This window comes from Mustela lutreola, chromosome 18 (genome assembly GCF_030435805.1).
Source record: "Mustela lutreola isolate mMusLut2 chromosome 18, mMusLut2.pri, whole genome shotgun sequence".
NCBI lineage: Eukaryota > Metazoa > Chordata > Mammalia > Carnivora > Mustelidae > Mustela > Mustela lutreola.
Genome location: NC_081307.1, coordinates 19,179,512 through 19,206,563, shown reverse-complemented (window position 1 = coordinate 19,206,563; position 27,052 = coordinate 19,179,512). Strand labels below are relative to the sequence as shown.

The 27,052-nt window shown below is 39.4% G+C and overlaps 1 protein-coding gene across 1 annotated transcript in view; it reads right to left on the bottom strand.

The window, feature by feature from the left end:
* MTMR7 (myotubularin related protein 7) overlaps window positions 1-13,920 on the bottom strand; it is a 102,322-nt gene extending 88,402 nt beyond the window's left edge. Inside the window, exon 1 of the mRNA XM_059156032.1 lies at window positions 13,749-13,920. Within this exon, the coding sequence (XP_059012015.1) occupies window positions 13,749-13,772 (24 nt within the window). The 5' untranslated portion in view covers window positions 13,773-13,920. The remainder of the gene's footprint in view (window positions 1-13,748) is intronic.
* Between the last annotated feature and the right edge of the window lie 13,132 nt (window positions 13,921-27,052).

The following is a 27,052-nucleotide window of genomic DNA, read 5'->3' as shown; positions in this document are numbered from 1 at the left end:
ACAGTAACAAGTAACAACGATATGGAAAAACTAGAATCCTCATTCACTGGTGGAACTTTGAAATGGTACATTCCAGTTCTTCAAAATGTTAAACTTAGAGGTGTCATATGATTCAGCAATTTCACTCAGAGAAGTGAGATTCCACCTATGAGAAAGAAAAACATATGCCCACACAAAAACTTGTATACAAAAGTTCATAGGAACATTATTCATAGGAGCCCAACAATGGAAACAAGACAAATATTCATCAACTGATGAATGGGTAAACAAAATCTGGCATATCCATAGAATGGATAGAAAGCAATGAAGTGCTGACAAACGCTACGACTCTGATGAACCTTGAAAACATTATGCTAAGGGAAAAAAGCAAGCCACACGCTGTATGACCCAATTTATATGAAATGTCCAGAAAAAGCAAATATACAGACAGAAAGTGCATTAGTGGTTGATGGGTAAGGAGGAGGGAAAAGTGGGAGTGATCATTACTAAGTATGGGTTTCTTTTTGGAGTGATGACATGTTCTGGAATTAGATAATTGTGTTGGTGAACATATAGAAAAGGAGAGACACATATTTTAAAAGAATTAATTTTATAGTATGTGAATTCAGAGTAAATTTGTTATTATATATATATTACAATATATATACGCCACCCACATAATAAAATCACCAATAATTAAAATGTAAAAAAATATAAGCGGATAACACAGAAAAGTAACAAAATATCAAAAAACATGTTTGGAAAGGTTTCAACATCACTAGTTAAAAAAAAAAAATACAATGAAAGAATGAAGTGTCATTCCCCTTATTTAAATGAGCAAATATTTTTATTTATGTTTTTATTTTTTAGGTTGTCTTTGCTTTTTTTTAAATTAACAACATATAATGTATTATTAGTTTCAGAGGTACAGATTTTTAATTCTTCAGTCTTAGATGATACTCAATGACAAATATTTTTTAAATAATAAAGCAATGGCACAGTGAGGACACTACACTCTGTTTCTAAAAATTGATATAATGTTTTGGTAAAGTCATTTGGCAATATATATCAATTGTTCATCTTCTGTGACACAGTAACTCCATCTAGGGATCTATCCTAAGGGAGTAGTTACATATGCAGATAATAATTAATAAACAAGATTTTCATCATAACATTACTGTAATAGCCTTATGGGGAAATGTTTAATGTGATAATATTTTTACATTATAAAACATCACACAGTCTTCTAAAAGCATGTTTTCAAAGACCACAATACAGTAAAGGAAACATACAACAAAATTGAACTGGGTGATCCTTAATTTATAAACAAACAAATAAAAGGGTTGAGTATTCATGCAAAGAGAAAACCGGCAGAAGGAAATATATTCAATTATTAACAGTGGTTAATTTCTGTATCAATTCTAATATAGAATCAAAAAATACTTGTATAACCTGAAAATTATTACTTGTTAAATGAAATTGAAAGAAGAAATAACAGTGCTGATGAAAACACAGAAAAAGAATCTTCTCATGAATCTACTGATCCTTCTCAATCACATAGAACACTTGCACATCAGATCACTATTTTCAAACGGGGGACATGGAATTTTCTAATTATAAGTTGGTAACTTGGACATTAATTCAAAGCAAGATTCTAAAATTACTTCTTTAATGGAATTTTGTATGAACCTAGAAAAGGAAACCATCAATCAGCAGGAACATTGTAATACATCATCATCACAGACAACTTCATTTTTTCCTTCCATAAGTTATTTGGAGAGGTGATGAAGGACAAGTTTCTCAAATGGTAGATGGCACCAAACCAAGAGAACAAGTTAATCTGCTACCAGAATGGAAATCCTGGGAGATGGGGGGAAACAGCTTTGGTTACTAGGAAGTTACAACCACCTAATAATCTAGTTTCTTTCTTGGACAAAATCATGGATGAGGTAACAGGGGGTAGTCTGTTAAAATGCCAATGGTAAAAACCAAGAGGGGCAGAAGATGTGTACCAGGATCAAAAGACAGAATAAGGGATTAAGCAATAAACCAAACCAATGAGACTCTATTCAACAAAGATGAGTATAAGACACTATCATTCAAGGAAAAGGCAGGGCAGGTTTGAATTCACAGCACAATGTGTGGAGCTAATTTAATGGTTCTCTTCCACAGTCAGTTCACCAAAAGGCCACTGAGATGTGGCCCTGTGGTAGGCACAATTTACAACCATAAAGAGTTAATAAATTTTACTCTCCCAATTCAACAAAACCTAAAGTAATCACATTTTTGTAACTCACTGAATAAAGTAACCCGGATGGTAAAAGAACTTAAACAAAGCCACTGGTTGGCTGCCAGAATAGGCAGCCCTAAGCTAACTACTTAGGTAGGAGGGAAACGTTAGGGCGATGGAAGCATGAAATGAAATACTTGAAGAGCCATTTCCTGGAAGGAGGGTTGATGCACTGGGCAATATCCCAATGAACAGAACTAGACCTAATTGCTAAAAACTAAAGTGAAACAGATTTTTACTAAATACAAAGAAACTTCTTAATGATTAGAGCTGTCCATGGTCATTATGGACTGCCAAGGGACACAGTGAGAAGGACACCGTGCATGACAAGTATGAAACTTGGAGTAGGTGGGCACTTAGCTTAGAGGAAATTTAAACATGACTCTAGAACAGAGAAGAACTACAAAACCCACCAAAAACAGCTTAAAAAATAGCAATAAACACATACCTATCAATACTTATTTTTAATGTAAATGGACCAAATGCTCCAATCAAAAGACACAATCTGGCTGAATGGACAAAAAAATAAGATCCATATATATGCTGCCTCTAAGAGTCTCACTTTAGACTCTTTAGAGAGTCTCACCTGAAGACACACACAGACTGAAAGTGAAGGGATGGAAAAAGATATTTTATGCAAATGGAATGAAAAGAAACCTGGAGTAGCAATACTTATATTAGACAAAACAGACTTTAAAGATTTTTTTTTCAGACTTTAAAGATTTTATTTATTTATTTGACAGACAGAGAGATCACAAACAGGCAGAGAGGCAGGCGGGGGGTGGGGGGTGGAGCAGGCTCCCTGCTGAGCAGAGATTTTTTTTTTTCCCCATGTGGGGCTCGATCCCAGGACCCTGAGATCGTAACCTAAGCTGAAGGCAGAGGCTTAACCCATTGAGCCACCCAGGTGCCCCCAGACAAAACAGACTTTAAATCAAAAAACTTACAGACAAAGGTCATTCCAAAATGATAAAGGGATCACTCTAACAAGAAGATATAACAGTTGTAAATATTTACACACCCAAAATACGAGCACCTAAATACGTACAGGAAATACTAACAGACATAAAGGGGAGAAATTGACAGCAGTACAATAATACTGCAGACTTTCACACCCATATACATCAATGGATAGATCATACAGAGAGAAAATCAATAAGGAAACAGAGTACTTAAATGATACATTAGACAAAATGGATCAATAGATAAATTTTTAAAAATGCCATTCAAACAGCAGATTCCTTTCAAGTGCACATGTAACATTCTCCAGAACAGATCACATGTTAGGCCACAAAACAAGTCTCAATAAATTTAAGAAGACTGAAATCAAGCATTTTTTTCCAACCATAATGATATGAAATTAGACATTAATTATAATTTTAAAAACTAGGAAAAAACCCACAAGTACATAGAGGTCAAGCAACATGCTACTAAACAACCAAGGGGTCAAGAAAGATCAAAGAGGAAACCCAAAAATACCTTGAGACAAATGAGAATGGAAAAACAATGGTCCAAAATCTATGGAACTAGCAAAAGCATTTCTAAGAAGGAAGTTTATCTTAATACAGGCCTACCTCAAAATATAAGGAAAATCTCAAATAAGCAATCTTACTTCCACCCAATGGAATATAAAAAGAACAAAGTCCGAAGTTAGTAATAGAAATAAGAAAGGAAATAAATGAAATATAAACTTTAAAAAACAATATAAAAGATCAACAAAACTAAGAGCTGGTTCTGTCCAAAGATAACAAAATTGAAAAACCTTTAGTCAGACTCAATAAGAAAAATACGGAGGGCTCAAATAAATAAAATAAAAAATGAAAGAGGAGAAGGTACAACCGACACCACAGAACTACAAAGGATTATAAGAGACTACTACAAACAATTATATGCCAACAAACTGGGCCTAGAAAACAATGAATAAACCTAGAAGAAATGGAGAAATCGATAGAAACATGTAATCTTCCAAACTTCACTAGGAAGAAACAGGAAATCTGAACAGACCAAGTATTAGGATAAAATTGAATAGGTAATCAAGAAACTCCCACTAAACCGAAGTCCAAATGGATTTACCAGTAAATTCTACCATCTATTAAGAAAGAGTTAGTATCTGTCTCAAACTATTTCCCAAAAAATAGAAGAGGAAGAAACACTTCCAAATTATTTCTATGAGGCCAGCATTACCCTGATATCAAAACTGACAAAAAAATTAAATTACCGGCCAATATCCCTGATGAACACGAACACAAATTCCTCAACAAAATATTATCAACCAAATTCAATAATACGTTAAAAGGATCATATAGCACAATCAAGTGGGATGTTGAAAGGATGGTTCAATATGAGCAAATCAATGTGTTCACTACATTAACAAAATGATAAAATCTCTCAACAAAGTGAGTACAGAAGGAACACAGCCCAGCATAATAAATACCATATATGACAAACCCACTATCATACTCAACAGTGAAAACCTGAAAGCTTTTCTTCTAAGATCAGGAACAAAGCAAAGATGCTCAATCCAATCACTTTTATTCAACACAGTACTGAAAATCTTAGCCCCAGTAATCAGACAAGCAAAAGAAATGAGGCATCTAAGTTGGTTACGAGGAAGTAAAACTTTCACCATTTGTCAACAAAATGATATAGAAAACTCTAAAGACACCATTAAAAAAAACTATTAGAACAAACAAATTCAGTAAAGTTGCAGGGCACAAAATTAATACCCAGATATCTATTCCTAATAAATCTATACACTAATAACAAACCATCAGAAAGATAAATTAAGGGGCACCTGGATGGCTCAGTGGGTTAAGTCTCTGCTTTCTGCTCAGGTCATGATCTCAGGGTCCTGGGATGAAGCCCCACAGGGAGCTTGCTTCCCCCTTTTTCTTTGCCTGCCTCTCTGTCTACTTGTGATCTCTCTCTCTCTCTCTCTTTCTTTCTCTGTGTCAAATAAATAAAATCTTTTAAAAAAGAAAGATAAATTAAGAAAACAATCCCATTTATAATTCCATCAAAAAGAATGAAATACCTAGAGATAAAGGTAACTAAGGAGGTTAAAGACTTACAGTCCAAAAACTAGAAGACATGGATGAAAGAAATTGAAGAAAAGACAAATCAGTGGAAAGATACACTGTTCTCATGGACTGGAAGAATCAATATCATTAAAATGTCCATACCACTTAAAGCAATCAACAGATTCAATGCAATCCCTATCAAAATACCAATGGTATATTCCACAGAACTAGAATAAATAAACCTAAAATTTGTATGAGCAAATTTTACAAAGCAATCTTGAGAAAGAACAAAACTCGAGGTATTAAGCTCCAGATCTCAAACTATGCTACAAACCTATACTCATCAAAACAGTATGGTACTGGCACTAAAACAGACACATAAATCAATGGAACAGAACGGAGCCCGGAAATAAACCCACATTTATATGGTTAATTAATCTAAAACAAAGGAGGCAAGAACACACAACAGGGGAAAGACGGTGTCTTCAATAAATGGTGCTGAAGAACGTGGACTCCTACATGCAAAAGAATGAAACTGGACCACTCTCTTACATCAGATACTAAGATAAACTCAATATGGATTAAAGACTTATATAAAAGACCTGAAAACATAAAGCTCATAAAACATAACACAAGCAGTAACTTCAATGGCACTGGTTTTAGTAATATTTTTTTGGATCTATCGTCACAGAGAAGGACAAAAATATACAAATCCAAAAATAAACAAATAGGGCTACATCAAACTAAAAAGATTTTTTCCACATCAAAGGAAACCATCAACAACATAAAAAGACAACCTACTAAACAAAATATTTGCTAATGATACATCTGATAAAGGACTAATATATAAATTATATAAAGAACTCATACAACATGACTGTAAAAAGCCCTACAACAATCCATTTTAAAAATGGGCAGAGGAGGGGCGCCTGGGTGGCTTAGTGGGTTAAGCCTCTGCCTTTGGCTCCGGTCATGATCCCAGGGTCCTGGGATCGAGCCCCGCATCGGGCTCTCTGCTTGGTGGGGAACCTGCTTCCCCCCGCCTCTCTGCCTGCTGCTCTGCCTACTTGTGATTTCTCTCTGTGTCAAATAAATAAATAAAATCTTAAAAAAAAAAAAAAATGAGCAGAGGAGCTGAACAGACATTTTCCAGAAAGACATACAGATGGCCAACAGACATGTGAAAAGATGCTCTACATCACTAACCATCAGGGAAAGGAAAATCACCACCACAAAGAGGTATCAGCCCACACCTGTCAGCATAGCTAGTATCAAACAGACAAGAAATAACAAATGTTGGCAAGGGTGTAGAGAAAACGAAACCCCCATGCACTGTTGGTGGGAATGACAATTGGTGCAACCACTATGGAAAATAGTATGGAGGACCCTCAAAAAATTAAAAATAGAATTATCATATGACCCAGCAATTCCACTACTGGGTATTGGCCTAAAGGAAACAAAATGCTAATTTAAAAAGATAGATGTATATTGAAACATTACTCACAATGACCAAAATATGGAAGCAACCTGAGAGTCTTCAACAGATGAGTGGATAAAAAATATTTGGCATATTTATGAAATGGACTATCATTCCATCATAAAAAAGAATGAAATCTTGCATTTGCCACCACACAGACCTAGAGGTATGATATTATGCTAAGTGAAGTAAGTCAGACAGAGAAAGACAAACACTGTATGATTTCATTTACATGTGGAATCTAAAAACAACAACAACAAATAAAACAAAGTAGAAACCTATTCAAACATACTCATAAGTACAGAGGACAAATGAGTAGTTGCCAGAGGGGAGGAGTGGTGGGTGGACAAAGTAGGTGAAGGAGGCTAAGAGGTTCAAACTTCCAGTTATAAAATAAATAAGTCATAAGGATGTATACTACAGCACAGGGAGCAGTCGATAATATTGCAATAACCATGGAGGGTGACAGATGGTGAGTGGGCTTATCATGGGGACTGTTTCGTAATTATGTAGACATTGAATCACTATGTCGTACACCTGAAACTGATAATCATGTATGCCAAGTAACTTTAATTTAAACACAAAACAAAAAACACATGATTCTAGTCCATTCTCTTCTCAGATGCCAATACCTCCATATCTTCACTGCCAAGAGTCACTTGTTTTAGATGCCTCTATTCCATTAAAAGATAAACTAATTTCTTTTATACAAACAGGTGTAATTGTGGGAAACAACCTCTCTATTATCAAGCATGATCTTCTTCTTTGCCATCTCTACCCTGTGTTTCTGTGGAGACTATAAAGAATTTGCCTAAACACTGGGCCATATGAGAATCTTTCAAATCCTGAAAGATATCATGTGATACCCTCATGAGATTGTTCCTACTCTAAAAGCTTTCTATTCTGGGCATTATATATTAAGAAAACTATACCAGAGACTTTCATAGGGCCTCAAAATCCAAATCCCTAATAGTGGAGACAGGTTACACAAACTATAGCCACATGAATAATATGCACTCACTAAAACAATAAGTAGGTTAATGAATTCTGAATATAATATACATATATAAAAAATAACAGTGGGAAAAAGTTCAGTAAGGGAGAAAAAACACACTATAACTATGTAAAAAGGGTCACTGTCTCAAATCAGAACTGAATTTGGAATGATAGAAATATGACTTCATGCTCACTGGGTTGGTTTTGTAAGAAATTGCTTTAATGTTTAACTATTAAATTCTGTATTCCCTTTTGATGCAAATCTATCTATTCATACCATCTAAACCATTGTTTCCAAAGAATCTAGGTTCTCTATACCATACATGTCATTTTGCAGTATTGAAATCACATGAAGGTTTTAGTAATATTGTAATAAGATGTAATTAATCATAACTTCCCCAAAAAAGTAACATAGAATTACTATATGACCCTGTAATTCCACTTCTAGGGATACACCTAAGAGAACTAAATACTTATTTTCAGGGGGTGGGGATTGGGCAAAATGAGTGAAAGGGAGAGGGAGATACAGGCCTCCTATTATGGAATGACTAAATCATGGAAATAAAGGAGCATAAAGAATACAGTCAATGATGTGTAATAGCCATGAAATGGGACAGGTGGTAGCTACACTTGTGGTGAATATAGAATAATATATAAACTTGTCACGCCCCAAGTAGTATGCTTGAAACTACGGTACCATTGTGAGTCAACGGTATGCAAATTTTAAAAAAATTATTTTCACACATACACACAAACAAGTATAGGAGTGTTCATAGCAGCAATATTCATAATCATCAAAAAGTGGGAACAACCCAAATGCCCATCAGCTGTTGAATGGATAAGCAGCACGTAGTGGAATATCATCCTGCATAAAAGGGAATGAGGTATCATTACACGCTATGACTTGGATGAACCCAGAAATATTATGCTAAACGAAAGAAGTCGTAAGAGGCCATATCTCAGATTATGGTATGAGATGTCCACAATAGGCAAACCTAACAGAGACCAAAAGTAGATTAGTGGTTGGCATGGGGGAACAAGGACTGACTACTAATCGGCACTGGGTTTCTTTTGCGGGTGATAAAATGTTCTTAATTAGAGACTGGTGATGGTTGCACAACATTGTAAATGCACTAACAAACACTGAATTGTATAAAATTACTGAAATGGTGAATTTCATGTTAATTAGGATTCTAGCTCATTAAAACTACATACAATCACAAAATACATATTTTATATATATAATAAAAATTTTATTTTATATATATTATATATAATAAAAAATTTATATATATAAAATATGTGTGTATATATATATATATACACACACACATATATATATATATGACATAATATACTGACCTCTATGAGTATTCAACACTAAATCTATTAGAGGATTCACAATACTATCCCTATTCATGGGTAAAACACACAAGGCCTGGTTCACTAAAGCAAATAGGAAAAACGGAAGAACTGAAACCAAGAATAACTCACTCCTATTATCCAATTGTTAATTTATTTACTGATGCTTAATTGGGCCAGAAACTGTGTTAGAGTGAATAAGACATGATCCTCACCTTCATAGGGCTCCTAGTCTAGCATGGGAGCTGGACATTAACCTATGACTCAAATAAATCTTAAACTTGTAACAAGGAGCCTAAGGTGAAATATTACGTTTGGTGATACAATATAACAGGCAAACCTGACTCAGAGGAGGAACTTGGCAACAACCACTCTGAGGAATTTCTCTCTAGTCTATAGCTAGAGATGAGTTTTAGCCTGGTCTGAGGCTAAGAGTCTATCCCCCAGATGTAACAGCAGTGCAAAAGTCCTGGGGCAGAAAAGAACTCACATTAGAGAAACACATGAAGGCTCGTTGTGACCAGAGGGTAGTAAATAAGAAAATGACTGTCACAGAATGAGGCTGGGGAAGTGAAGAGGGGTTGGTCTATCCAGGGCCTTATGGCCACTCTGAGCATTCTCACTTTGTATACTAGGTACGAAGGGAAACCACCCAGAGGACATCTCACTCCCGATTTCGGCTCAAGTCACGATCTCAGAGCTGTGAGATTGAGCCCTGTGTCAGGCTCTACGCTCAGCACAGAGTCTGCTTGAGATGTTCTCTTCCTCTCCCTCTGTCAACCACCCTGCCCTTATACTCTCTCTCTAAAATAAGTAAATCTTTTAAAAATAAAGACCAGGGCGCCTGGGTGGCTCAGTGGTTAAGCCGCTGCCTTCGGCTCAGGTCATGATCTCAGGGTCCTGAGATCGAGCCCCGCATCGGGCTCTCTGCTCAGCAGGGAGCCTGCTTCCTCCTCTCTCTCTCTCTCTGCCTGCCTCTCTGCCTACTTGTGATTTCTCTCTGTCAAATAAATAAATTAAAAAATCTTTAAAAAATAAAATAAAATAAAATAAAAATAAAGACCAAAAAAAAGGGGGGGGGAAGCCACCCAAGAATTTCAGCGGACAAGTAACATGATCAGCTTGTGCCTTAAAAGCCTCCCCAGGCTCCCACTGTGCAGAAGGGGTTAGTTAGAGAAGAGTGAAAAGAACAGTGACCAGTTAGTAGGCTAGCCCCGTAATGGCTCCGACAAGGGGATGAGGTGGAAAAAGAAGACATTTTCAAGGTCATTTTTGCAGTTTGGGAGTCATCACATATTCTATTTTACAACTAAAATTTAGTGACATGGGGGGGAAAAAAAGGCCTTCCAGAAAGATCAAAGCATAAAAAGTAGAGATTACTTAGCCAGGATTCTAGACACATTAGCTTCAGTCCAGTACCAAACCAAATCCTACAAAACACTTCAAGCTACGTCCAGGAGTCCTGCAGTCTTTTTGTATAATTGAACCCACTTCTCGCAGGGTGTTTTCTTTCTACCAAGCTTTCAGACTGGTTAAAAAAGAAATCCAGATAGAGAAGTAAAAACCCAAAAGTTCACTATGATGAGTGCAGGTAATGATTGGTGTCCTCACTTTGACCCAACTACAGACTAGCTTATCCTCAGAACATTTCTTTTCTATAAAGGAACAATTCTGGGAGAGAAACACCCTGCTTAACATATGCTCGGTTAAAGGCTTCAGTTAAACACGCACACACACACACAGAAAGAAATATGTGCAAAGTATTCCAGATTATTCATGTGCATCGGTCTCAAACTGCACTCCAGAGACAGAAGCAGAACACAGAGGCTGTGATGGATATCATACAGCTTCTAAAGAGTAAATGAATGACTTTCATTGTAGTAGCAAAGCAACTGTACGTTATACATGCATATATGCATGCACTTCTTTTCCTCTTAAAGTAAAAGCCTGTTATCCACATGGTAAATAATCACTTCAAACCCACAGTGGATCAGAAAAACAAAATTTGTGAATATCCTTATATCCTTATAGCCCAAGACATGAATCATAAAATCTAAGGCAAACTACCTATCCAGCTCCCCCAGAGCATACTGGAAACAAAACAGAAGGATGGATATAATCACGACTAATGATATACTTCGCAACATATACTCTGTAAGTAGCCGTGTTCTATTTTTCATTTATACTGTGAAAATTCGTTTTGCACCTAAAAATGCAAAATGAAAAGAGATGTTGTTTAGCCTCAAGCAATCACTTCATCATTTCCATCTTTATCACTCATAAGGTTTCAGCGTCTTTGAGGTTGTAATGATACCTTACAATACATCGCATGGACGCAATTTGCAAGAGAACTGTTTCAAGCGCTCCTGGTCCTCCTTGACCAGAGTCACGTTAAGACACTACTCTTCTTTTTGTTTGTTTAAAATTATTTTTATTAACATGTAATGTATTATTTGCCCCAGGGGTACAGGTCTGTGAATCATCAGGCTTAACACATTTCACAGCACTCACCATAGCCCATACCCTCCCCGGTGTCCATCACCCAGCCACCGTATCCCTACCCCCCAGCCCCCCAGCAACCCTCAGTTTGTTTCCTGAGATTTAAGAGTCTCTTGTGGTTTGTTTCCCAAGATGCTACTCTTCTTTAAGAAGACTTCCTCACCCTTTATAGTTGAGCTCATTCTCATCCACCCTCTCCTCCGTCCACTGTCTCTTGTATATATCTCTGTCCAGACTTACAACTGCCTCCTCTTCCAGACAAGGAGTAACCCTGAGGCTTCAAGATCCCAGAACCTAACAGAGCCTCACTCATGAAAGGTTCTCAAAGGCTTGTGAAATGATATGAATGAGTAAATTAATCTGATCCATCCAATCTCTGTATTTAATTTTTCCACCTGTGTTATCCTAAATATTAATAACCCTCGATCCAATGCCATTTCAGATGATTCTCCATTCCCCCCTCCCATTTTTTCCATTTCCTAATAGAAGAAGATTTCTGATTTGAGGTACTAAACTGCTTAGAGGGTGTTCACGAAAACCAATTATAAGAATAAGTAGAATATTGTTTGCTGCTTAGGTTTATACACATGGCTTTGTATAGAATTTGAACATAGACTAGAAAAGGCCTTCACTCCCCACATCATATTCTATGGTGTCATGTCACTCTATCACTCTTGCTGTTGACCTTCACATCAGGTATCATTTTTATAAAGGGCCCCCTTTATCATGACAAAGATGTCCTTGGCAAGGATGAAGGGAATCCGTGAGTTAAATCTGTCATTCCAGAATAAATTATTTAGCACCACTTCCATCCTGAAAGCTCTGAGCCGCCTACCTTGTGGTTTAGGGCACTCTCTTCTATGTTTACAATTTCCCAATAGTAAAGCAACAATTTAACTCCGTAGTGCAAAATCAATACAACTTAAATTAACTATTGGAACTGACACTATCTAGCAAACTAAAAGATTTATTCTTCCACTGACCTGAGATCATTATAAAGCTGCTTCTACAAAGAGGTACTTAAGAACCATTCTACAATTTAGGGATGAATTCTTACTGGACTTTTAACAAAGCGATGCCCTCCCTCTCCCCCCTTGCATGAAAAGAGTGGGATCCCTGGAGCCCCCTAAATTCTGACCACACAGACCCAGCTTTGACTCAACTCTATCAAGGGCCTAGATTTTGAACGTGAGATCATCCTGGAAACACAAGGAGCTATGGTGGCAGTAACGAGAGACAGCCAACTGGCTTGAAATACATTCTTTCACTAGTCTAGGGTTTTTGTTAGACACGAATGCTGATATAGTTTTCACTCTGAATTACATTAGTAGTGCAACTATGAGTGGGAAAGTTTGGTGCAGCCGTCAACGATTCAGTGTCATTATCTGGAATGGCCAGGCACCAGCCGCTTTTGTTGAGTGGCAAAAGCTGGTGCTGTTTTCAAACACACCGGTGGATGAATCTGAAAGCGGCACCCTTCTCAATGAACGAAAACTGGTGGAAACGGCAAGAAGATGGAAGGACCGAGAATAACGTTCACCCCACACCGAATATTGATCATCTGCTCTGTGTAAGGTCCATTGCAGCTGAGAGCCTGAGGATGTGAGCTATGTGGGTCTGAGCCCTTAGATTCAACAAGCTTCCGGAGTGCCCGATGCAGTCCACCTGCACGTAACTCCTTCCCTTGCACCTGTCATCAGGAAGGCTTTTTCTCTTTCAATTGCTGAGAGCAGCCAACAGAAAATTGGGGGCGGGGGGGGGCAGTAAAGGAGTGGGGTGCAGCAACAGCAACCTAGTGCCAGACCAGAAGGGAGCGTTTATCAGCTTATCAGCAGCCTTATTACTCAACGGACAATTGGGGTTCCTTCCCATCCACCCTTATGTCCAATGCGCGCTCTCAAGGACAAGAGGTTAGATCCGGCAACAGCCAAAGCTAGGCCTGTGAGGCAGCCAGAGAAAGACCAGCCTCACAGCGAACCGGGAGATGCTCGAGCCCTGCCTCCTCCTCGCTGGCTCACGATGCCGGCTCGGCCAGCGCCCCGCAGGGAAACCGGGCCTCCCGCTGGCTCAGCATCCCTCCTCCAGCTCCCGCTCTCCCTCTTCCGCCCGCGCCCGTGCCACCAACCTTGGGCGTGCGGATGTGCTCCATGGTGGGCCCGCGTCTGCAAGGTCCCGGGCAGGCGCGGCCTCACGCACCTGCGCGCGTCTGCAGCGCGGCGGGAGGGGACGCGGGGAGGGGGCTTCGCGCCCGGGAGCGGGCGGGCCACAGGGCTTGGCTCCGCCTCCAGGTGCGGCGGCGTCCGCGCGAGGCCGGCGTGCGGGCCCGGGGCGCCAGCGCGGCCCTAGAGCGCGCGCGCTCCCGTGTTCCTGCCACCTGCCCTGCGGGAGGCCGCCCGGCCCAGTCCTGGCTGGGGTCTCTGAGAGCCGCTGGCTCTTCTTTAAGAGGGGCAGCCAGCGTAATACTGTGACGCTGCGGTTCCCCAAGACACAATGGGGGCCTTGTGTTGGGTGTGGCCTCTTGGAGGATTGCTGGGGAGTACGCGCAGCTCCGCAGCGCCCATTGATGGGCTTCCTTCCAGAGCGTCCCAGGATAGGTAGGACTTCAGGGTGGTGCAGAAAAAGGCTGCCACTTGCACTCCGCATCCTGGACGGCCTAGGAGGCTATGTCTGTATGTTTGAGCGCATGAGCAGCTGGCACAGCATTTGGGATAAGGGTGACAATAATAGCAACAGTGTTAGAGCCTTAGGAGGTGTTTTATTAAGTCAGAAATCTCACATCAACCTGCCACTTCACTGTTGGAAGAGATGCCTTCCCTTAGCACCGCGTTGGGTGCTCATCTGCCATCTTCACTTAGCTCTAACTGAACCAGAAGGAAAAGATACAAAACATCCTTGATATCTATTCATGATATTAAGAGTAGTTGTTGCTATAGTTAATACCTCGCTATGGGGGGAAAGCCTGAGAAGAAATGCCACCACCACCTCTCCCAACCTTTTTTCTTGCCACCTTAAGTGCACAACCTTCCATTATAACTAAAATTTCACAAGACTGTACATAATTCTTAGAATAATATCCATTCAATTTTTTTCCTAGCTTTTATTCATTTCTCTTTCTAATTGGATCGTAAATTTTTTAATTGTAGAGATTCTGTTTTTTTAGCTCTTGTTGTTAAGTGCATGGTAGGCACAAGGCAGCTTTCTAAATAACTGTTTTATCAATAGGGTGTTACATTTATTTTAAAATTTGCAGATCTTTTTCACATATTTTGTAGCATTTCAACCTCCTACTGTCCTGGGGGACAATTAAAACAAGAGCAATATACTGATGTTTGCATTTGACAAAACTGATCCAGGGTATAATTTCGACCTTAAGAACACCAGGAATAGAGTGAGGAGCATTCTCATCCAAATTCACTGGCCTCAGCCTCCTCATCTGCCTAAATGATCTTAAAGGGAGCTTCCATCTCCAAGTCCATAAGTGCTAGGAATCCTGTATTCGTGTTAGGGTTTGCATTCTGAATGGGATAATAATCTTGGAATTATGTGATTTCAGGGCTCTTCTATCCCTCTACTGGTATGGAAATCAAGAGTTTACCTGGTGAGTAATTTTTTGCATACCACTGACCTTCATATTAGCATAGTTTTTTTTAAGTACTCACAACACTAATTGGTACATGAAAAGACATAAATCTGAACGATATACATGGTCTAATTTTAAGAAAAATTTTCCAGATTAGTTCAAAAATCCATCTTCTATTATCATAGCTATAAAATCAGCATTAGGTTAAAATGAGTCAAAAATTGCATTCATATTACTGGGGTAAATTAGCATAGAACAAGCTATGTTGATAATAAATTTATAAATTTGTATTTTTAAAAATTTACAAATAAAATAACAGGGAAAGTAATCTCTATAAGTAGACATTTTAGTCTGCTCTAACACTTCTCAGAAGAACCCAACCTCCCCAATTTGTCGTCAGCCCCAGTGAGTAAGTATTCAGATTATTAGATCACAAACTGTGTTGACCCTTGCCAGCCACTCAGCACTTTCTTCTTACACTGCCTCTTATCTCCAAGTTTCACTGCTTCTCTGAACCACCACTCCATGCAGCAGAAGAGATTGAACAAAGCAGCAAGGGTTAGAGGGCAGTGACTTGAGGGAATGTAGAGTACATCACTGAAATGCTAACTATGCTGCTTCTAAGTAGGGCAAAAAAAAGAAACTAGCCACTCATTTATTTAAGAAACATTGACATGAATTGCACTAACATGGATGGAGTTAGAGTATTATGTTAAGTGAAATCAGTCAATCAAAGAAAGACAAATACCATATGATTTCACTCATATGTAGAATTAAAAAAACAAAACAGTGAGGAAAGGGGGAGAAAAGAGAGAGACTAACCAAGGAACAGCCTCTTGACTATAGAGATCGGATAGAGACCCATCTCCCCACCCACCTCCCCTCTGGTAACCATCGCTTTGTTCTCTATAGTCTGTGAGACCGGATAAACACCGAGTGTTGTATGGAAGTGTTGAATCCCTACATTGTACACTTGAAACTAATATAACACTATGTTAAACTAACTGGAATTAAAAACTTCAAAAAAAAAAAAAACCATTAACACTAATTAACTAATGGTCATACGCAAGTTGCTCTAGCAGATGCTGGGAGACTGAAAGGAGATTTAGGGAGAAGGATTCCAAGTTCCGTGATAGTGATGCAGACAACACCAAGGAAATGAAAAGTAGACCGACAAAGATGGCAACAGAGCATGTGGAAATGCCAAAAGGAGCCTCAGGGAGATTGATTCACTTCCCGCATTTTCCATATTAAGTATACAGAAAATAATGGGTATCATAGACTTAGTTCTTGAGGTTTGATTTTTGGTGTGTCTAGAACAAACCATGGGAAATTTGGTGAATGCTGCATCTGTGGGTCTTCAAGAAGCAGAAACCTCTCCATGTGGCCCCAGAACCAAGAAGTGAGAAAGGGAGAAAAATGTTACTCTTAAAACCCTATGTAATTACAGATGGATGAACACCTAGATTTGTACTACATCAGCCTTTGTCCAATGGGTTGACCAATGGCGATTTTTCTCCAGTGTTTGTGAGTCCTTGATGGAAAATAAGTAGAAGAGCAGAACTCTGGTCATCATCAAGCAAAATATCAGACAGTAGGGTTAAGATCTAGTGCCCTGCATATTCATCGGTCTACTTCTCCCCTTGCTAAGGCACAATATAGTTATCCTCATTTTATCATTAGTGTCTCATTTTTCAGGGGCTTTTACCTCGTAAAAATGGGAGATATGACTGTATGCATCATTATTTAATTTTCCTCTTCTTCATGGGGACACAGGAGATTGTACTTTTCAACCCTGTTACTGTTGGTTGGGTCCATGTGGCTATTTCTGTCCAGTGGGTTGTGAGAAGTAACATGTATCATTTTGCCAGCGAGGTCTTTCAGCTTCCTCTGTCCTGTCTTTTTTTTTTTTTTTTAAGCTTTATTTATTCTAGAGAGCTAGAGCATGTACAAGTAGGGGGAGGGGCCGAGGGAAAAGGACAGAGAGAATCTCAAGCAGACTCCCCACTGAGCATGGAGCCCCATGTAGGGTTCAAACCCATGACCCTGAGATCCTGACCTGAGCTGAAATCTAAAGGTGGACACTTAACCAACTGAGCCTCCCAGATGCCCCTTCTTCCCTGTCTTGATATTTGGGGATCACATCTCAAGATTATAGAGAAAATTATGATGGAAAATATACTCTAAATATAGGGTGTGACTGAGACCCGAAGCTATTCAGCATTAGATTGAAATGAAGAGACTGTTTGCCCAAGGCATTACTCGGAAAGCAGTTACTCTCAAGAGCCACAGCCAATACTTTTGAGTGAAAAGAACACATTTTTTTGTGGTCATGGTTGTTGCATGAAGCCTCGGAGATTTAAGCATTTATGTTTTGTACCTAGACTAGCCTATCCTGACATTACAGAGAGAGTCAGCATAATAACCTGTCTCTACCTTCTGTGTTTCTGAGATTTTTAAAGGGGGTTGAAAATGTCCTTAAAGAGCTCTGAAGACATACGTCAGATGCCAAGACCTAAAGTACGCTATGATATATTACTAAACTTCTGGGGAACATCTTCAGAAATCTTTATCACATAGATATTCTAATTGTAAATAATATGGCTATAGGAATTTTTAAACAAAAACTTGATATTAACTGGGAACTTTCCCAAAATCTTGTGATCTTCAGTGGCCTGAGGAGATTTGGCTACTTATCAAATACTTGCAAGACTTTTTTTTTTTTTCCAGAATACTTACATTTCTCCTGAGGCAACTAAAACTTCTGATTTGACAGTGAAAACCAAAATAATGTTTCCTTGGGGGATAGTACTGTTAATGATTACAAACTCAATGCAGTTCTCTTCAGCACTATCAGACCTCCATGGTCCGTGTCATGTGTGGAGGAGGGCATAGTCTCAGAGATATTAGATACCCAGTGTAACAGAAACAGAGCTGTAGTGGGGGTTTTACCTGCAGAAAAAAACATAGCGTCCTCCCCTTCCAGATTTTGATCCACTGGATGATGCAAACTATCGACGCCTTCTTTGGCCTCGCCCTGTGCCAGGTAAAGAGAGTGAGCGCCCTGTGGATGGCAGGCAGCTCTGCCCTTTCTCTAGGAACTAAGAAGGAAACTGGAGAGCTCATAAAAACGGCACCTACTCTGTGAACAGGCAAGGTTTTAAAATAGTCTCTTACATTTTCTTCTCCTTCCAAGAAGGCACATGGCTCAAATCCAAGTCTGTCCTCAGACCACTTAGGACTGTGTATTGCCTTTCCACGGACATCCCTTGGACTGTCACTTTGATGCGAATAATTCCCATATCATTATTTTTAAACCTCAATTCTCTCTCTGCCTCATGTATTACGTTTCTACGCACTCACAGAGTGCCTCCCCCCAGAGGTTTCACCAATGCCACAAACTAGATGTGGTTGAGAACATGGGCTCTCGAGGTGGACAGGCCTATTTTCCGATCGCAGCTCTGGCCTGTATAGGCTGTGTGACCTTAAGTCAGTTTTCTAAACATTCTGGGCCTTAGGCTTCTCAGCTGTAAGATGGGCATAATAATAAAACCTGTGTTACTTTGTGTCTCAGGCTAAGGAATAGATCTCTCTCTCTCTATGGATGTTTATTGTATCTACTATATCTTTATATGCCTTAAATGGTTCAAAATTTTAAAAAATCAATTGCAAAAAAAATAGTAGATAATTAACCTCCTTCTCAGGATGGATGTGACAATTCAATGAGATTGGGCACATATTTTGCAACAAATACTTTTCAAGGGCTCACCTTGTGCCAAGAACTGGGGATAAAAATATGAACCAAAGCAGTTAGAGCCCCTGCCCTCAAGATGCTTCAGCTTAATAATACCAGCTACTTTATTACTTTCTACCTAATACCAGACCCACCTCTTGACCTCAGAATTTCTCGTGTTGGTCCCAATCACTCAAGCTCAAAATCTCGGGGTTGCTTTGGCTTATGCCTGTCTCTGGCCCCCACGTGCAGACCGAAGGAGAGTGCCTCCCCTACAGGCACTTCTTCAGTGGATCCCTCCACCGTTCTTGAATCTCTAGTCATGACTCTAATTCAGGTCTCACTGCTTTGTCCTGGCTGGAATGGTAGGCTCTGCTGCCAGATTCCTCTTTGTAAAAAGCCACTTCAGTCATGGCCCTCTTCAGCTGACAAGCCTTCAAGGAGTTCCCGGCTGCCTTCTGAATTCAACACCATTCCCTTATTCCGTCATTTCAGGCCTGCCACATCATGCCCTTCTCTTGTACAAACTCAGCAGAACCACTCTGTGGCACTAAGGTGCTCCGCAGATCTTTTTCTGAACGTGTCAATTAGGGGACCAATCACTTTCTGTATCTTGTGCCAGCTTATCTGTCTTTGCTCCTACGGTCCCTATCTGCCAAATTCTTTGAGGTTTCAAAATGCACTTCAGTTTTCCCTCCAGAGGCAGCACTTCCAAAATAGCTCTTGTCTTTTCAGTCCAATAAGCAGAGATTGTCATAAGCAGTTTGTTTTCATCTAGAAGCGGGCTCCTCTGTGTCTCTGTCACAACTTGTCCACGGGGGACCTTGACTGGTCCCCTCTCCCAGGAGCACCATGCTGGCCTACTGCACTGACAACGTCGTGCTGATTAGACCCGATAAGCAGAAAATAGCAGGTGCCCTAGACGCCCAAGCAAAGCACTCACGTGTGAGGTTAGGCGTACGTTCTAGGAAAACTCAGGGGCCTGCCGCCTCGGTGACGTTTCTGGAGAGATGCTATAGTCTGGGACATAGCTTTAGCTTTCCAGAAGTTGAAATAGCTTCTCCAGTGTGAAAGGCATCTTGCTTTACTTTGCACCCCAAACACTTCTCGCTCTAACCTGTTACTGACCTGCCAGCTCTGAGTGGGGCCATCCAGCTGGTTTGCGTGGTAGTGAAAACACATCCACCGCGATGGCCTTTGACCCCAGCAGATATAGATGTGATCAAGGCATCTGCAACAGCAGATGGGGGTTGGTGCAGAGCCTCTGCAAGCTGCAGTTGAGGAACCACATGTGGTCCCTTGCATGGCCCACCACAGTGCCTTTGTGCTCATTTTAAAAAGTTTCATTTATTTTTAAATCTGGTAAAATATACATAACTCAAAATTTACAATCTTAACCGTTTTTAAGTGTACAGTTTAGTGGCATTAAGTGCATTCATATTGTTGTACAATCATCACTACTAACCATTTCTAGAACTCTTTATCTGTGAAACTAAAACCCCATACCCATAAAACAGTAACTTCCTGTCTAGCCCCCAGGCCTCCAGCCACAAATGGTGGAGGGGAGGGCACTTGTTCCAGTGGGCAGAGCTCTGTGCAGTTTTCCTGGGAACTTCATATGCCTCAAAGGATAGATGGCTAGGTGTACAGATCTATGACAGTTTAAGGCCTGTGACCACCAATTTGCTCAAATGTCAGGAACTTGAAAAAAAAAAATGAAGACTGGCAATGAGAACTAAGGAAATATTTATGGACTGATGTCTCCGAATGAGCCCAAACTATGAAAATATTACTGTTCTATATAAATAGTATAGGACATCTGATTCAGTGACACTGTGACATTGTCAATAATTATATGGACAGGTTGATCCATTTCATTTGTTGTCAGTCATTCAAGACCTTCCCAACCTTGGCAGAGCCCACTATACAGACTCCTGTATGAGTGACCATCATATACAATCATCAAGATTGTATATGAATTCCGCAGCGTGGCCTTCCCTCACTGATTCTGATATGAGTACCACCACCGCTGGGTGCCCAGTCTGCCCACAGGGAGACCGAGGCTCAACCCCTCCCTTCTGTCACCCTGTGCGACACCATCCCTATTGGCACAGCCTGCCAGTTTAAAGTTGTCGTAGGTTGATTATAGTGAACCCCTCCCACTACGGAAGGAGCAGGTATTATTTCCTCAATAGAATAAATTTAGTTTAAATATGAATTCGTCTTTCCTCCCCATAATACCTCTGTCAGCACCTTATCATTGGGCTTACTTCATGCTTACTCACTCTCACAGTATCCCGCAAATTATCCCTTTGCACCAAAAAAAAAAAAAAAAAAAAAAAGTGTTACGCAAAAATAAGAAATGGGTGAAAGTCCATAGGATTCATTGGTCTTGTCATAAATGCATTTACTCAGAAGCTGTTAGTCTCATAAATTCATAGGATGACCTATTAAAGACTCTGTTATGACACCAACTAAGAGGTAAATTCCTCCAAATAGTGGGGGGATGTCCTACAAGATGGAGTGTATGCTCTGAATGAATTTCCAGTATTATAGTCTGTTTCCCATAGGTAGACGATATGAGTTCAGGAAACCGGGGGTGGAAATGGGAATAGCACCTCTTATTATGAAACCTCTTCAAGCACTTACTATTTGTTGCTCCCTGACTCTAAATGCTTCCACTGGGGGGCACAACAATGGTTTTATTGAACTGGAAATTGAGATTGCTGTGATGCTTCTCATGCCATTAAACCAAGAGCAAACCAAAAAAGAGAGATGTCATCAGCCGTGGAGATTGGTCCAAAGTATCCAGAGGGAAACAGGGTTGCTGTGATGGGGGGATATGCTTTTCATTTTTACCCCATTTTCAGTTGTACACTCAGTTGGGTACCTTTGCGGAGTAGGTTGGTACTCAGCCTGCATCATAGGCTTCCCCAATTCTTCAGACATTAGCAAATATCTGTCCAAAGTTCAAGTTTTTATAAATTCAGGAAGCTCTTCAGCTCTTATGGAAAAAATCATATTCCAATGGACCCCCCATGGGACCGGATTTGCCTCACCTAACAGTCCTGAAACATCTGGGCCCCAGTTCCAGTCCAGCCGGAATTCCTGGTCACGTTTTGATTAGTGAAACATTAGAAACAACAAATAACAAGAATATATAGAATTATTACATAAAATGTTGTGTGGCTATATATTAAATACTGTATGAGTTTTAAATTTTTTTTTCAAAGAATACTTAATGATAGGAAAATGCTTCTGGCAAAATTTTAAGCCCAGAAACCAGCTAAAAAACTATATATACAATATGATATGAGTTGTGCTTCAAAATCCATGTGTGCCTGTGTGTGTATGTGTGAAAGTAAAGAGAAAGAAAATGGAAAAAAGAAAAATACAGATATAGCAGTTCCATCTGGGTAGTGGGTTTGTGGGTGATCCTAATTTTTAAAAAATATTTTATAAAACTGTTGCAGCCACTATGGAGAACTGTTTGGAGGTTCTTCAAAAAGTTAAAAATAGGGGCACCTGGGTGGCTCAGTGGGTTAAAGCCTCTGCCTTCGGCTCAGGTCATGATCTCAGGGTCCTGGGATCGAGCCCTGCATTGGACTCTCTACTCAGTGGGGAGCCTGCTTCCCTCCTCTCTCTGCCTGCCTCTCTGCCTACTTGTGATTTTTCTCTGTCAAATAGATAAATAAATTCTTTAAAAAAAAAAAAAAAAGTTAAAAATAGAGCTACCCCACAATCCAGCAAATGCACTATTAGGTATTTACACAAAGGCTACAAAAATATAGATTCTAAGGGATTCATGCATGCTGATATTTATAGCAGTGTTATCAGCAATAGCTAAACTATGGAGGGAGCCCAAATGTCTACCAACTGATGAATGGGTAAAGAGGTGGCGCGCATGTGTATATTATATATAATGAGATATTGCTCAACCAACAAAAAATGGAAATCTTGCTACTTGCAATGAGTGGATGCAGCTAGACTGTATAATGCTAAGTGAAATAAGTCAGAGAAAGAAAAATACCATATGATCTCACTCATATGTGGAATTTAAGAAAGAAAACAGATGAGCATATGGGAAGGCGTGGGGAGAAAGGAGAGAGGAAACAAGCCATAAGAGACTCTTAATGATAGAGAACAGACTAAGGGTTGATGCAGGGAGATGGTTGGGGGGTGGGCTAGGTGGGTGATGGATATTAAGGAAGGCGCTTGTTGTGATGAGCACTAGGTGTTGTCTGTAAGTGATGAATCAGTGAATTCTACTCCTGAAACCAATATCCCACTGTATGTTAACTAAAATTTAAATTTTAAAAAATATTTTACAAATATTCATGTGCATATTTTCACAACCGTAAAGAACATGATTTTTAAAAGGCCATTTCAAGTCAATAATCAATAATTGTGACATAGTGTTGTGACTCAAAGCAAATATTTTTGTAGAGAGTAAGCTCTATTTTGTGTTTTCTTTTTTTTTAAAACAAAACATAAGTTGGATATTAAGGAGTTGAGAGAACTTCTAAGTTCCTAAAATTTCAATTCAAAAATAATCTTTCTGAAAAGTAATCCTTTTTTCCAGATAAAAGCAGGCTTATTCTCCATGAGGAAACAATAAAAGCAAAGATCCCAAATGTAAAACAATAGCTGGAAAAAGAGAAGAGGAGGGTACTCCCTCTTGAGTTGTCAGGATCTTGGCAGTGTGTTTTTACAACCAAAAAGAAAAAAAAGAAAAAAATTTTCTATGAAGTACCTTCAAGTTTGTGGGAATGTTCTGTGGTGCTTTAAAGCCAAGGTTCTGTAAAAATGACTTAATTCATCTCTAACTTTTAGTAAAAATCTGAAATGTACCTTTGATGTTTGGGCCATGGGATTTACATAATTAATACAACTGACCTTAATCTCCCTCTTCTTTTTATTTAGCTACAGATGCTAAATACTGGCAAAATGTGTATGAACTGGGAACTTAAAACCAGGCCCACTCAAGATTGTTAATAAACAAATGTAAGAGTTGTTCTTGGGCTGCCTTACAGTTTCTTGTGGAGATGATGAGTAATTTTGAATGATGGCTCTACAAGGAAATTCTTCTCTTCTTTGGCAGAGAGAACATTTTTGTAAACAAAAGCAGTGGGTTTGTTTAAAATGATGAACTAACAAGATTTTGATCTGTACCTGCCTTGCTGAGAACCATCTATGTTCCCATTTAGATCTGGCAGTCATTACAGACTGCCTCGCCACTGCACAGAACAGCTCGAACATAGCACAGGATGGGAATCCCATTATTTTCAGGCAGAACCACAGATCAAGTTTATTTTCAGTGTTTTGTCCGTGGGTCATTCTACCATCTTGCAGGGAGTCTCCTTGGATAGTCGCTGATTGATAAATGAATTCTAGTCCAGAAGTCATCTGGTAAGTAGACTGGGTAGTACTGAGTCTTCACAAATAATGACTAAATTTCTGGGCCATCCCTTAGAAGGTGATCTCAACAATGGTACTAATTATGTGTACACTGTATTGAGCTTCTATTTCTAACACGATGTCTGCATCTAACATGATGTCTACTTCATGGCTTGACCATGCAGTTTAGAAACAGGCCTCCTTTAGAAGCAGAAGAGGGCACCTCACAAGCCAGGAATAGTAGTGCCGGCGGCCTTCAGTGAGAGGGGTGTCAACACAAGTCACTTCTCGTGAGGACCAGTATCTCAATTCTTTCTCATTTAGCTTGCTAGGTTAAAGAATATCTGGAGAGCCCATGGTCCTGCAGGCTATGAAACAATATTCTAAAAGGATGTAAGGTTACATATATATAACCATGTATGTGACTGTTTTTGCAGTCATATGTAGAATATTTCAACGTGATAAAGTGTCAGTAAAAGATCCACTTCATAGCTTCAGTTCATCCATACCTAAATTTTATGGTAATATTTTTTTAAGATTTTATTTATTTATTTGACAGACAGAGATCACTAGCAGGCAGAGAGGCAGGCAGAGAGAGAGGAGGGGAAGCGGGCTCCCTGCTGAGCAGAGAGCCCGATGCAGGCTCAATCCCAGGACTCTGGGCTTTAACCCACTGAGCCCCCCAGGTGCCCCAGAATTTTATGGTAATATTAATGAGCATTTGTTCATTCATTTTGGTCTTGGGAACAGTAAGCAGAGAATTTATAGAGGGAGATGTTTGAATAGAGATAGTTCTATTATTTTTTTTTTAAGTTGAGAAAAACTGATCTTAATCTATTTTAACCCACAATATCCTGGTCCAGCTTTGAAAGCATTGCTTAAACGCTAAAAGTTTTGAATTAAAGAATACAAGAAAGCAGGGAGGGGTGGGGATGTCTAAACAATGACTCCCCGTGACCTTCTATTTAGTGACCCATCTTTGTATGTCCACTATCCCTGAAAACCAAAGCAGGACAATAGACTCACAAGAAACTAAAAATAGAGCTTCCATCACTACAAAGCCTAAAAATATTACAAAATGTGGGGTGCCTAGGTGGCTTGGTCAGTTAAGCAATCCAACTCTTGGTTTTGGCTCGGGTTGTGATCTCCGGGTCATGAGATAGAGCCCCACGTGGGGCTCCTTGCTCTGCGGGGAGTCTGCTTGGGATTCTTTCTCTCCCTTTCCCTCTCCCCCTCCCCACACTTGAATGCGCAAGCATGCTCTCTCCCTCTCTCTCAAATAAATAAAAAATACATTAAAAAATTAAAAAATTCCCTGTCGTGCTATAAATTGATATTTGTCTCTTTAAGGAGACATAATGCATACCCAAAACACCAAAAAATAGGGCAAATACATAGAGACAAAAGAAGACTTTTCTAAAGTAATTTTATATCTCAGTTCTCTTAGGTAAGTTACCTGAGGTGGCATTGACATGAAACAAAGCATTTGTTTTAATGTTAGGAGGAGAAGCCAGCTAGAAAACAAACTGCCTAGGATCTAGCAGGAGAATGTGACAGTGTTCACTGACGGCATTAAAATATTTATTGCGTGAAAACTGGACACCTGAAGCCTTTGGGCTTTGCAAGAGGAAGCTGCCATAAGCCACAGGGCCAACAGCAGCTCTGGGAACTTCCCTGAGCCTCTGGATCCCTGCAGTGTTTTCGATGTTAATTCCTGATCCTTAAGTTTAAAGATTTTCCCATTGCCACCATTAGTACACTTCAACTATCAGTCGTGAACTTCAATAATCTATTTCTAGCATTTTGTACATTTTGAAAAACTTTCCCTCATAATTTTGACAGACTTTGTTCAAAAATACTTGTTTATAACTAAAGGTAAACACCTATCATGACTAATTATTTACATCTGCTACAGTTGCCATGTCACTGGCGTCCTATTACTAATTATTTATAATAATGGCAAGATGTAATAAAAAAAAAAAAAAGCAGCTTAGCTTAAAGTAGTGTGTTGACTGCCCAGTACTTCATGAGACACCTTTGAATGTGTGTTCATCCTCTCATAAGTAGAAGTTCAGAGTCTGAAAATTGGGGTCATCATTATGGACTAGATAAAAGTGCACAGTGTTTTAAAGTCATTAGGTTATTTGTTAGTCAAGGTATTACCTTTACTCCTTTACCTCATCCTTCAAGCAACACCTTTTCTGAAAAAAAAATTAATATCAAATGACTAGAATACAATGGAGAGTGAAAAACCTTTTGATAGAAATTTATCTCTATAAATAGAAGCTATAAATACACACACACACACACACACACACACACACACACACACACACACACACAGTGTTCATTGTGCCAAAAAGGGTCATTTCCTACAAACCAGATTGTAGCTAAGTATGCACAGCACCGCTGAGATGAATACTTTTCTCAAGTTTTCTCTCCCATGACATAATGAGAGACACTACCCAGGAAAATGGCTTTATTTTCATCTTTTTCAGCTTAGAAAAAAATGATGAACTTTCATTTACCATTAGAAACTCTAAACCCAAAGCTCATAGTGAGTGCTTTGTGTTAATTATTTTTGCTTAATTTAGTTTTGCTTCATTTCACTGTGTTGAGAGGCATGCTACATTTTTCATTAATGGTATTTTGGGTGGGGCAATTAATTCGGAGTGCAAAACTGACCCACAAATTGCAGGGTATGTATTGTCCTTGATCT